Here is a 14,068-nt window from a genome sequence, read left to right as displayed (position 1 = left end):
GATGCAGCCCCTGAATTTGGACACACCTATAACCTCTCCAGCATATCCTGGGTCTATCCTGGGCCTCCTCCTCATGGGACATGCCCAGAACACCTCACCTAGGAGGTACCCAGGAGGTGCCCAGAAGGCATCCTTGTCTGAACCACCTCAGCTGGCTCCTTTTGATGTTGAGTAGTGGCTCTACTATGTGCCCCTCCCAAATGACTGAACTCCTAACCCTAAGGGAGAGGCCAGCCACCCTTCGGAGAAGGTATAATTTTGATATAATTTTGCAGTTATATTGCCCACTCCCACTGCTTACCTTGGTGGGAAGTGACACTGCTCCACTGACAGAAGTGAACTCTAGCTTGCCATCATCTTTAACACCAATGGTCGTCAGGCCGGCCTGCAGGATTAAGCGCAACTTGTCGTATGGCGGTTTGGCTGTGTATCCCAGAGAATTAATCTTCTCCATGAATTGCTGGATCTCATCTGGAATATAATAATGAACCCTTTTATCAGAAACTTAAGGCTCTTTGCTTGTAGGGTTAAATTAAAGATAAACAGGTCATATGTGTGATTCTTAATTATCTTTTTATACAATGATAGAGTTCATAAATAAATAACCCCGACAAGTCTTGAACATCTCTCCACCTCTTGTTTAAACACAAGCTTTGCTCCAACACACTGTTGTCATCACAGGCTAAATTCTGTTTGCTGTGATTTTATTCAGATTTGGCACACAGTCACACACATACATACACGCACACACAGATGGAGCAGTAAACAACAGTTTGCTTACGCTCAGTGCAGCAGAAGGAAGGAGGTGTGACGTCTCCTCTGTCTAAACCAACACACTGCCTTCAGGTCAAAGCATCGGCATTAAAAAGGCAACTTTTAGCACAGTGAGACAACAAACGTTAATGTTGCCATTTACAGCCACCACTGAAATGTTTGCCGCAGTGTGTGCACTAAGTTTTCTATCCTAGTGAGAACTACGGTGGTCACTGCCTCAAAGACATTAATTACATCACTTTAAAAACAAATGAAAGGCATGTTCACAGGAATGGACAAAATGAGTCATTTCATAAGACAAACTGACAGGAAAGGCTTGAAGCTGATATTACTACCAACAACAATCACCACAACCATAATAACACTAACACCGCTACTGCTACTCCATCTAATTAGAGTTCTGCGTCGGTCCTACGTACATAACCAGAAATCTCCTCTGAATCCTACGCTGTAACATACGACATAACCTGATGTGCACCTCTCGAGAAATGTAGCTACACATCATGATTACTGCAGTTAGCTGCAAAGAAGTCTAATTCAGGCCTGGCTGTTCACCATCACTCAATTAGCAAACAAATGCAGCATTTAGTGTTAAACATTAGCAAAGTAAAGCTAATTAGCTAATGCTAATGCTACCCCACCCCCTCTTAACTGCGCTGGGCTGAAATTATTTTCTGGCTAGAACCTGACCTATCTTTAGCTTACCTTTTACAACATATAAGCATATACAAGCATGCTACCATTATAGATGTTCATTCTCATTTTTTGTGTCACAGATTTCAGATCAAACAAATTTTAATAATAGACAAAAATTCCCCAAATAAATAACAAAAAATCATTTTATTACAAACGAAGACTATCTAAAACCTACCCTTTGTGAAAAAGTAATTGCTCCTTAAACCTAATAATGGGTTGTGCCACCCTTGACAGCAAAAACTGCTGTCAAGCATTTGCAGTAACTGGCAATGTGTCTTTCATATCGCTGTGCAGGAATTTTGGACCACTCTTCTTTGCGTGATAAGCATCTCAATCTGCTTTAAGTCAGGACTTTGACTAGGCCACTCCAAAACTTTTTTTCCTTTTTCAGTTCAGAGGTGGACTTGCTGAGGTCTATTATCCTACTGCATAAGTGTGCTTGAGTTGCACCTGGGCGATTAATCAAAAATCAAAAACGATATTAAGAACGTCTAATCGATGCAATCTTGCCGATGTCAGTTATTTTGGTTTTGTGATTTTAAATTCTGTTAATACTCCACCAAGTACATACTGACCCCAACAAAACATAGAAAAAAATTTCTGGCTAGAACCCTGTTCTCATTGAAAAGTAGTCACTGTGCTGTTTGGTATCATGGTGAACCCTTCACACACTTCTGTGGTCACACATGGACTAGAGAAAGCTAAGGAGAGAGCTGTCTCAGGATATGAGAAATACAATTACTGACAAGCATGTTCAAGGTAAAGGCTATAAGACCATCTTTCAGGCAGCTTGATGTTCCTGTGACTACAGCTGCACATATTATTCAGAAGTCTACAGGACTCACGATAAAACAATTTGAGCCATTCCTAACATAAGTCAAAAGATCTGCAGTGAAAAAAAAAAAATACTCTCAGCTATAAGCCAGCAGGCAGTAGAATCTTTAGGTGGCACGAATCCCCTGAAATTACAAGTTCTAGAACATATAATTAATTGCCAGGTCTTAATGGGGTGCATATGAGCCTCAATGACTTTATTCAATTTATATGGTGCCAAATCACAACAGTCACCTCACAGCGACCACATCACCATATTAATTAAAAGGAAATGGCTAAGAACAAAGGATAAAAAATCAAAGATCCAAAAAACAACAAAAAACAAAACCAAAAACACAGAATACTGTCACTGTGATTATTGGCATTATTATGGTAAGTACTAAGCTGTCTGAGATGTTTAGTAGATGCATCTATGGTGTGAATTTGAAAATCCTGGGTCACATCGTTCGAGTTATCGCATTCACAAAGTTGAAAATTGGCCACCCGCCCACCTGTTGGAGGGATGATGAAAATACCCCATCAGCCTTTTAAAGATGAGAGTAAAAAGTCTACAGGATGTGAACACATTAAGAGAATAATGGACTAGTTCTTATAGAGCACTTTTCTCCTCTACTCTGAGCACTCAATCTGCTTTATACAACACAACTGCATTCACCCATTCACACACACACACACATATTCATACAAGCACTTTTTTTTTTAAACATCTAAGTGTTTTCTACCTAACATTCAAGCACAATCCACTGTATACACTGGAAACTACTTGGGGTTCAATATTTTGCCCAAGGACACTTTGCAGAGTGAAGAAGCCAGGGATCAAACCACCAACCTTACAATTATTATATGACCTGCTCTTCCTCTTGAGCCACAATAATATAGGGACGTGCATCAGTCTAAAATCTTTTCAGTTTACCCAAATGTTAAAGAGGTTGGTCTTTTGGTATTCATGGCCACAAAAACTCTACACTCACCTGTGTTTATGAGGTGTGTTTAAGTCTTTCTTACCTGGCTTGTCTTGAGAAGGGAAACACTTGGTCATAAACTCAGTTATGTTCTCTTTACTCCTGCAGATGAAAAATCAGTAGGAAAAAGACAACTTTTCTTAAAAATTGCAATTTATAAAATTCCACATTCTGTGAAGGGACCCAGTCTGGGATGGTGTATGTAGTGTGTTTCTCTCACCAGATTTTGGAGTCTCTGACGTACAGTGGGTCTTGCAGCTTGTCCTCCCACGGCAGCCGACCGCACAGCCACTGAACCATGCAGTAACTCAGGATCTCCAAGTCGCTGCGCCTGGACGCAGCTGGAGCCAAACATCAGCAGCAACAAATGCTGTTAGCAATCATAGCATTTTACAGGTACCAACACTGGCAATAACACCAGTATGTGCAGCTGAAATGTACTGTACCAGAGTATAACTAACATAATAAAATACTTGGGGGGGTCTGAACAGACCTTTTCCTGATTCGATTCAAGAATTTAGTACACCATACGGTCTCAGTAAAAGGGCTGCAACGATTACTCGAGTAACTTGAATAATTCGATTATAAAAAAATACTCAACAAATTTGCTTCGATGCTTCGTTTAAACTCTGCATGTCAGCGTTAGCATTAGCAGCATTACAGTTCCTCTTCTTGTGGTTTTACTGGCAGTTGGCAAACCAGCTTAGAGCTGCATTACTGCCCCCTACTGGACTGGAGTGTAGATCAGGCATTAGAAAACCCCCTCAGATTCTAAAAAGTTCTGTCGCTGTGACGGATTCCCTTTAAAACTAAGTTGATCATCGCTGACATGTTTTTCCACGCCTCCACCGCTCTCTGCTGTGTTTATGTGTTGTGCTCACTGTGCTGAGAATTTCAGCTTTTATTTTTTTCTTTACATCAGCTGTGGCTCCAATAATTAGCATTAGCGATTGCTCTGTACTGGAAGCTACTTGTAGCTGCTCCATCCACCGCTGTTTGTTTCATACAGAGAAAAACTGCAGTACGTAAGTTAAATATGCAGATGAACTGTTAACACGAAAAAAGTATTTCTTATCCAATTACTCGAGTAATCAATGGAATAATCGATAGATTACTAAAATAATCGATAGTTGCAGCCCTACTCAGTAATACATTTTTATTGTAAGATGGTGAACTCCACAGCAATTTCTGTAATCAGGGTGATAAATAAATAAAAATGCCTATTTACAGACTTCTCTCATTCTTGTGCTTTTGTAAATCATTTTGGGTGTCATGACTACTAACAGCACATTTGTACTTACATACTCCTTTGTGGGAATCAATGCTGGTGAACTCGATGGTACCATCGTGACATTTCTTGGGATCTTCCTTGTACTCTTTGGGAAGACCATCAGGTGCATACCTATAGGCCAGCCCATAATCTACTAAGTAAACCTAAAGTTCACAAACACAAAGATTCAGGCATGCATATACACACACACACACACACACACCTGTGCACAGAGAACTTTATAACTCTTTATACTAATCCATACGCAGAATTATCAGTTTCACCAGTGTTCATTCACTATACACAGACATAGGTCAGGATAAAGGAAAGCAGGAGAACATAGGATTTCACCTTTTCTGGAATTTAAATTGTAATTCCAGCTCTACAAGACTTCATTATTACTACTCAGTTTGCATTGTGCTTATATTCTTTTTGGCTTTAATAAAGAAATGTAGAGCAATAAAAGCAAACCTACACTCAGTAACTCCAGGGGAGAGCAGAAAAACAACAACCTTACCCAATATTAAAATCCTGAGGGGCTGATTTCTAAATTGTCATTTATAAAAAGCTCCTTAATAACACCACCGATGATACATTATTAATCTTCAAATTAAATATTTGCCCCTGGCCCCACCTTATTTGCACCTCTGTGCTGCTGCCATCTAATCTCCTCCGTCTGAACACTCTCACCACCACCCCTCCAACCACCCCCCAGGCCTTAATTGAATCTAATGAAGCAGTACAAGTGTGTTACAACCAAAACACAGAATCATCCTCCTGTTTTCAAAGAGCAGTGCCGGGGTCACAGCAGCACCTTACTTACTGTAAACAACATTTATTTCCTCACACCAGAATGTGACGGTTTTAGTAACTGTTACTGACCTGGTTGGGATCACTGTGACTCAACATGAGGTTAGACGCCTTGATGTCAGCATGTACATACTCATGCTCATGGATGTACTCCAGAATATCCAGCTGAACGGGGAAAAAAAATGCTTGATTAAATGGTAGCACAGACAAATTTGCAATGTGCTGGGGACAAAGACCTTTGTACAATGCAGTCAGACTAAATTGTGTAAATATAATCTGCAGTTTGACCACATGCTTAACAAGACGCATCAACGATGAAGAGATCCTCCCGCCATTGATGAAAATATAACTGGAAGATAAACAGAACTGCTGCATTGTGATACTATTATCTCACTGCGGGAAATGCATCGTTTACTGGACTGTGTCCAAAAGAGAGGAAAAACAAAATGCAGGAAGTTTCAGCAGTTGACTGAAATTAACTTCTTATGTTAAACTCTTGGATTCAGTTTCTTTTTGGAAAAAACTCTGCTTACTACTCACTTTGAGGCCAAAACAACTTGTTATTTCAACCCTGATTTGGACTCAGAATTTGTTGTATTATTTTATCAGAACCATTATCAATTATTTTCAGGTCTCCATAAAGCATTCATCAACTGATTATTGGCAACTCCCCATGACTACATTCTCATTCCTGTAACTCCCTTAACCTGCTGTTTACCATTTAACTCTGATTCTGTGGAAAAACAAAGCAAAAATGAAACAACGAAAAAAACCAACCAGTCGAAGACCGAGCTGGAGGACCAGTTTTCTGGGAAATCTTCTTCCACATTCTTCAAACTTCTTCTGCAGGTCTGTGCCAAGTCTGTCGATAACCATGAACCTATAACTGGTATGTACAAAGACAGCTTTTAGTATCAGACAGGTTCCCTAACAAACTGCCAATTAACTGTCATAAACAGCACTATGTTTTTTTTAACGTAGACACGTCAAAGCAGCACAGCAGAACTTCAGCCAAGCGAGAAAAATGTTTTTGTTTGTTTGTTCTTGGCAAACATAAAATGTTTCTGCTTGAAAATCTTACAACACCTTTGCGAAAGGAAAACCTTTGATCCTTCATAAAAAAAGGTTTTATGGTTCTTTCATATGTTCTATTTTTGAGCTGTTACCCTGGTAAGAAGTCAGCTCAAGATTTAAATATATTTTAGATCTTATTTTGGTATCTTTATTTTGACTTATCTAGCTTTCATTAAAATTAAGAAGTTTTATTGTCATGTGCTTGGTTCTAGCTAGCGGGAATTGAGAATTTCAACTGTTAGCTATCATCACAGTTTGCACGTGGGCGCAGCCATTAGCACTAGCAAACAGTCATTCGGTACCACTGAATGAAAGCAGGTAAGGTCTACTTTAAAAGGCAGATCTTCTAAGTAGGGTTTTGGGAATTTTTAATCACTTGGTATTTTACTGTCACTAATTTATATTATTTATCACCAATTTTGTTAGTCACACACACTGGATTAATGAACACTGTATGCTTTTAGATCAGTAGAATAAAACTGAGGCCTGTTATATTCACTCCCTTGGATGTTCAGGGCCTCACTTTTAGCTCCTGCTAAAACCACTCTCAGCTATATTTAGAGCTTCACTTTTATCTAATGCTCCACTTTTGTTCACATGACACTGTACCACCTTTTTTGATAAAGTTCAAGTTGCTTAGAACAGTGTGCCCTTGAAATTTGGGTTTGTAGACCCACCTGTGTTTGTGTAGTATGCATAAGTGTGGGAATAAATCTAGATAAAACTGCCCTAAGGAGTTTTTTTTTTAGTGGAAGTTTTAGAAAGCTGTCTGTGGGAGTGTGTTTGGGGTGGTAGTTTTCAGCTGGGAGAAGTCCTTCATTTTGACAGTTAGATCTACTGTAAATTATGAGAAGCCTCGGTGAACTATGTTTCTGAGCCTGTGCAGAAGAGTGGAACTAGTGGAGCCCAAAGGTGAGTGGTCTGCATCAGGTTTGAGCCCCTCCTGAATGGCTGTGCTCCTCACCCTATTTCTAAGGGAGAGTCCAGCCACCCTTTGGAGGAAGCTCATTTCAGTCAGCACCCTGGAAACATGATGGAGGCAAAGTCAGACACTGAGCCATCTGCACAACTCGAGCAGTTTGTCCCAATAAAAATGCCGTGTTTGTAGTTTGGACACATTTTTAGCTTTAGTAAGGACAACAAAGAAAAACTGAAAACTAGTTTTAGCAACCAAAGGTAACACTACCAATCTGTTACATTTGGAGCTGAATCATATTTCCAAAAAAGAAATATCCCAGCTTTAGTAGCTGAATATATTTACATACAAACCTAGTGAACTAAGGGAGCAAGAACAAAAAAATGTGTGTAATAATAATCATTCATTAATTAAAATCAAGGTAAAATGTTCAATTAATTGTGATAAGGATTTAAGGTCATATTGCTCAGCCCTGCTTCTGAGTCTGTTCATTCATCCAGTGAGTGGCTCTGTGTGGATCCAGTGTGGTTTTAATAGACATAGTGAATAAAGATAAGTTCAGAGTGCCACCCAAAAATTAAGGGAATAATCTGAACTGATTTTTGGTGTCATTTTTAAATCCCGCCCTCAATCGATTGATGATTTTGGTTTCCACTGATCTTTGTTACATTGATTTACTCTCAACAAATAAATATCAGTAAAGATTTTCAACTCGCTCATCAATATCTGATGTTCCCTTATTATTGTGAGCAGCACAAAAGAAAACGTTTCTTCTATTAAACTTCTGAGAAAACGAACAAATAGCAAAAAAATTTCCTTTTATTAATAAAGACGTCTACACATCAGCTTCTCCTCAAGAACGGTTTTTTTTTTAAGATCCTGAATGACTTAAGGCCAAAAAAGATCCATGTAGCCCATCTTTTAGAAGATTTTATTTTTATTTTAGTTACAAACTGAAATTTGTCCCCAAAAAGCAAAAAAAAAAGCAAAAAAAAAAGTGAGCAACTCTGGCCTTACCTTTTCCCTCCTCTCTCATGTCGACCTGAGCCCCAGTAACGAGGGACACCCAGATTTTTTTGCTTTTTAGACTTCATCCAGGTCTGAACTGCAGGGCAAGCGGAAACTTATCAGAAATGTACCTTTTTTGGATAAAATGTGCTATCAACATGTAAATATGAAATCAGCAACATGTAAATCAAAGACAGTTAGGTAGTGAAACTGTGTGTGAATAGGCTGCTAACTGGTGCTGGTTTAAGTGGGTGATGAATGTGAGACTCAAAGTAATAAGAATATAATTCAGTAGGGGGAACTGGCCAATGTGGCCGTGAGCTAATCTGCTGCTGGGACAAATATTTACCAACAACGAGAGACTCCAGCATGAATAAAATATGAGGCTTTGGTTCCTTAGTCATATAACAGTTAATCGTCAGGGGAGATTGACATTTGGATTGTTATTATATAAAATGCAAAGCGGTGGCCTGGGGGCCAGCAGCGCTGCCACCAAACGCTTCCTTGCCTTTGTAGGGTGCCTCTGTGCCTCTGCTACAAGACTATCTTTTTTAATTAAGAAAGTTGTCTCTCTTTTTATTTGTTTGCCCTGGTGGTGAGACACTTGTGTTATGATCACAGGGCTAACTTTGCTAACTTTGGCTTGCTGGCATACTTCTCATTGTGTGTGTGTAATATTTGATGATGTGACTTACTCAGATCTGGCTTGGCAGCTCTCATGTAAAATGCGAGCTCACAGAATAGCGGTCCATTGTCAATGGGCTCCTGTGGACAAATGAAGTTACAGAAGCAGTGAAAAAACATGACTGACAGATCCACGATTTATGGATTATGAGACACAGCAGTTGATGACTTGAGTGGAGTCTTCAGTGTTAAAAACCAGGCTTCAATACAATTAATGTACCAACGGCTCAGGGTCAAGTACACTGGGCAAGTTGATTGGCCAACTGCTGGCCTGTTTCGGCCAATGACAGCGTCTCCACTGACTGATTCACCTGTGAAGCAAATTGGTTGAAAAAGACCCCGAGTAATTTTTTCTTACACTCTGCCTTGTCACATTAAAATACCAATAAAAAGTCTTTCATCAAACCACCTGTGATTAGTTTAAATGAAAACCCAAACCAATACAGGATTTTTAAGACCAATACTGATGCTTAATGATTTTAAATTCCGATGTTTTATTTGTGACAAAAAAACATTTAAAGAGTGTAGAGTAATCCTGAACTTGTGACAGTGGTGGATTACTCTACGCTCTGCCTGATTTGTGGGAATATTTTGGCAAACAGCTCATATCAGCCCCATCAATATATCAGTTGGGCTCTAGATTAAATGTAAATAAAAGTGATATTTTTAGTTCCATCCAGCATTTGTTTTCCACAGTGACAGAACAAAAATGAGAAAGAAGCCTAAATAAATGCTGCCTGTATGCTGATAAATCACTAGACTTTTATATTTGCCAGATTTCTTTTAAACTTTGCTGCAGGCCAACAGCAGCTGCCATGTCTCTTTTTAACAGTATTATCTGCAGCATTCAGGGGTGAGTCTGAAGTGGACTACAGCATGATGGATCAAATTCCGACTGTACTTTTGGTTCATAATTCCATCAATTTTGACAACACCCTCAGCACCACTGACTGAAATGCAGCCCCAGACTATGACAAAGCCTCCACCATGCTTACAGATAGCTGAAGACACTTGCTGTTGTACCTCTCTCCTGATTCCTTCTGTACATATTGACAACAATGTGAACCAAAAATTTTATATCTGGATTCATCACTCCCTAAAACCTGTTGTCCATTTCTGCTGAGGCTTCAGTGAACAGCATTTAATCAACTGAAGGATCAGATCCATCAATCACATCCTGTGTCAGGTCTTTGCTGAATTTTCTTTCTATTTATTTAAGACATGACTTTCAGATACTGTTCAGCTGCTGTAGATAGTTTTTTTTAAGGCATGCTCCACTTCGATTCAGCTGAAGAAATGGGAATAATTTATGTGTTTTTGCAACAGGCTGCTAGTACCAAAGTGCTTAAAGCTACAATTTTAAATTGGTTCTTGGTTCATACCTTGAGTGGCTTTTTATGCTTGAATGAGTCATGGGTCAGTGTTAAGTGGCTTAAAAAAACAAAAGAAAATGATTGGAAATTGTCTGTTTCAAAGAAAAACCTTGAAAGACCTCCTTAAAGCCGGGGGAACCATTGCTCCAGATTACTTTAAAAAATTACAAGAAAATCTGATGACCTGGAAGCTAAATGCAAAGAAAAAAAGGGTGGCTCAAAACCTTTGTAGAGTAGTGATGAGTCCATTCACAACATGACGTTAACCACTAAAATGTTTGTGCTAATCTTAATGTCCACACTGAAATCTTGTGCACATTACAGGAGAAAAGCCAGTCAAACTGGTCTAATCAAGTCAAACAATTCCAAAGTAGTCACGTCAGCAACTCATTTATTTCTGAACACAATCCAATTAACTGATGTTAACACTTAAGTATTATACAGGTCACCTGGACTTGTTCTGTAATTTTGGTTGTAAAATTGAAAAAAATCATCTTTAAGGAACCATCTAAATTTTTCTGTAACCCAAAATAGGTGAGGAGTTACAGTAATGTGAAGCACACTTGAGGAAATGAGATGATTTTTCTGCCAGTATCACAGACATTGTGAATGCTTTGTGTTACTGTAATATCAGTGGTCTAGCCAGTGGTTAATCCTCCGGCAATGGGCTGGACTGAGAATTTCACTGGTTTGCTATCTGAACAGTTCACTGTTACTGCAACTGGCATGCAGACGCGGCTATTAGCATTAGCAAGTGGTCACCCCATACCAAAGGGGGACACCCACTAGTGGTCTGATACCGCCGGGCTGTGAATTTTTTTCTGGCTAGATTGCTGGATATACCACATATCTCTGTAAAGCTTGTCTTCTCTTCTTCTCGAAACCATTGAAATTTTTTCTGTAGCATAAATGGTAACAGAGTTACAGTCGTTTCAAAAGTGCATGTCAGAATTAAAACTTGGCAGACCGTGGTGTCATGATGCTTAGATTCCACAGATGTTTTAGAACTACTTTGTTGGGAAAAGAAAAGAAAAGAAAATAATCCAAAGAATGATATTGTGTCAAAAAAAACCTTCATGTTTTCAGCTTGTTAGTCTTACCACTTTGATGACATAGCGAGCATCAGCACCCACAGATTTTGCTGAATTTTCCTCAGCTGGGGGAAAATAAAAAGGAATACTTTCTCAGTATTTGCACTATTTAGATCATACGTGCTTGAAATGAACATTAACAATATATGTTCAACCGATAATCATTATAAATTCTGCTACTCAAAATCAGGCGTTTTCTATAACAAAAACAATGTCTGATGAATGACAAATGAGCAGTGTCTTTGATTTTGGCATGACTTTTAAACTGGGTCACTGGCTTCATACGTTTTCTTACCTAAATATATGACACCAAAGCCCCCTTGGCCGATTGGAGCCCCCAGCTTCCATTCCTTCTTCTGGGTGTCTCTCAGCACTTCTCCAGGTGGAAACTCCTCTGCCAGTTTCCTCTTGGCTGGAGCTCTGCTTTTGCCTGCCGCCTTGGCTTTAGGAGGCATCTAACAAATACAGCCACGGTAGTTGTTAGTGCCACTTCACGCTTTAATAGCTACATCGCTTCAGGTGTTGGAAGTAGAATTCCAAAATACAAGTACGTTAAACTGAGGTAAAGTTAATATATCGTTAACGCAGCAATACCCACATATACACTGACAATTTTTATTTAGAAATATATATATATATGAACAGCAACAACAACAAATTAAAACATTAAAATCGTGTAGTTTTTTTATCTACAGAAGTTAGCTGACCACATCCCGAGTTCCCCTATCACCTGCTAATAAATTTAGCCTATACGAGAAATGTCGTTAACACGAATTACCAGTTAGTACATAAGTTAAACCATAAAAGGGTTCACCGCGCTAATAAACAATAACGTGAAAGTTTCATTCGGTTGTGAATCGTGCACTATTAGTTACGTTTTCTTTATGCTCATTAGCTCTCATGCTAACCGCGCTTCGTTACGAAGTGTCTCACATTAGCAATCTACATTCACTGCAACATGACGTCGTTCAATAATAAACGTTCCTGAATACCTGTCATATAGCCCGTTAATACATTTCGATAAAGTATATGATGAACACATACCGTCACTTCGTTATGCTTCACTGTAGCCCAGCTGTAAGTGGACCAAACTTCCCGCAAAACTACCGGTCAGGAAGTGACGTCACTGAGAATGACGGTGCGTACTCTAGGACAGTCATTGTTCCATTTTTTATTTTTAAATAAAACTAGTGATAGGAAAATGTCTTCTAACATATTACACACAAGATTCAAAATGAATACTGAGAATTAATTTGACTTGGGTGTTCTAGAAAATGGAAGTATTTCCCATCTGCTTTTTCACTGTATACTAGAATAGAATAGAATAGAATAGAATAGAATGCCTTTATTGTCATTATACAGAATGTACAATGAGATTGGATACTTATAAGGATGTTCTAGATACTGTAGCTGATTTTCTAAAGATACAACTCAGGACAAATGTCAGCATAACTATATTTGATGGCATATTTTATGTGAGTCAAAATAAATAAAAAAGATGCACTATATTGTTCACTTATTTTAATGGTTTATTTATTTAGGAAAATTCCATACAAATAAAAACAGGCAAGAACCAAAGCAAAAAATTCCTGTAGATCAGCAGTTTCTGAAATACTCAGACCAGTCTGTCTGGCACCGACAACCATGCCACATTCAAAGCCATTTAAATCATTGTTCCCCATTCTGATGTTCAAAAGGTTATCTTGACCATGTCTTCATGCCCAAGTGTATTAAGTTACTGCTATGTAGCTGACTGATTAGATATTCATGTTAATGAGCAGTTGAACAGGTGTATCTAATAAAGTGGTCAGTGAGTGTATGCTCCAAAGTATGGCCTAACTTGTACATGTACAGTGAAGTTTAGATTGAAACCACTGCCACCAGGGAGGGCTAGAATCAGTTGAGTATGTAGCAGCACTGACGTCCGTGATAAACATTCTAGTAGCAATAATAGTAATAGCTATTATTAGCAGGTGCAGAAAGGATCACATAATTATACATATTCTATTTTGGTACCCATGAAGTTTCCATTTCCTGGTTCCCATTGCTGTGCTCATCTTCAGGTGGTGCTTGGCACTGCAATCTGTGACATGACATGACAGCACAAACTGGTATATTTACTGTTGATGATCACACAGGCACCCTTTACAGATGGGGCTTCTCGGTTAGTGTTTGTAATAGTGTGTCTGTACATTTGCATGTCCCACACAGTTTATCTAGAGTAAAAATGTCGAGATATAAAGAGGTGCTAACTCTAAAGCTTCAATGAGCAGGGACATGTTGAGTAAAATTAGTAAAAAGAGATTTATTGTTAATGGAATCCTTTCCATAGATTTACCTGTTCAGTACATGTAATCTTTAATAAAATGTCTTTTTTTGTTCTGTCACTATAATGTAAACTTTGACAATGTCCAGAGCCAAATGGATGAGACCAACTGTCATCAAACAAGAAGATGCAGACGGCTCTGATCCATCAGAAGAAGGATCATAGTTGAGGTTGTCACCGTGCTCAAGGACACTGGAGATGCTGCTACTGCCACGACGGCCACCACTCTGGAGTCATCTATGTTCTGAAC

General features: G+C 38.9%; 1 protein-coding gene across 1 annotated transcript in view; it reads right to left on the bottom strand.

Moving 5' to 3' along the window:
* vrk1 (VRK serine/threonine kinase 1) overlaps window positions 1-12,617 on the bottom strand; it is a 28,069-nt gene extending 15,452 nt beyond the window's left edge. The window contains exons 1-11 of the mRNA XM_030719216.1: window positions 12,537-12,617; window positions 11,788-11,947; window positions 11,502-11,557; window positions 9,040-9,109; window positions 8,354-8,441; window positions 6,124-6,232; window positions 5,419-5,511; window positions 4,568-4,700; window positions 3,487-3,607; window positions 3,310-3,368; window positions 302-471 (exon numbers count right to left, since the gene is read on the bottom strand). Of these exons, the coding sequence (XP_030575076.1) occupies window positions 302-471; window positions 3,310-3,368; window positions 3,487-3,607; window positions 4,568-4,700; window positions 5,419-5,511; window positions 6,124-6,232; window positions 8,354-8,441; window positions 9,040-9,109; window positions 11,502-11,557; window positions 11,788-11,947 (1,059 nt within the window). The 5' untranslated portion in view covers window positions 12,537-12,617. The remainder of the gene's footprint in view (window positions 1-301; window positions 472-3,309; window positions 3,369-3,486; window positions 3,608-4,567; window positions 4,701-5,418; window positions 5,512-6,123; window positions 6,233-8,353; window positions 8,442-9,039; window positions 9,110-11,501; window positions 11,558-11,787; window positions 11,948-12,536) is intronic.
* Between the last annotated feature and the right edge of the window lie 1,451 nt (window positions 12,618-14,068).

This window comes from Archocentrus centrarchus, chromosome 22 (genome assembly GCF_007364275.1).
Source record: "Archocentrus centrarchus isolate MPI-CPG fArcCen1 chromosome 22, fArcCen1, whole genome shotgun sequence".
Lineage (NCBI taxonomy): Eukaryota > Metazoa > Chordata > Actinopteri > Cichliformes > Cichlidae > Archocentrus > Archocentrus centrarchus.
This window is presented reverse-complemented; position numbering and strand designations above follow the sequence as displayed.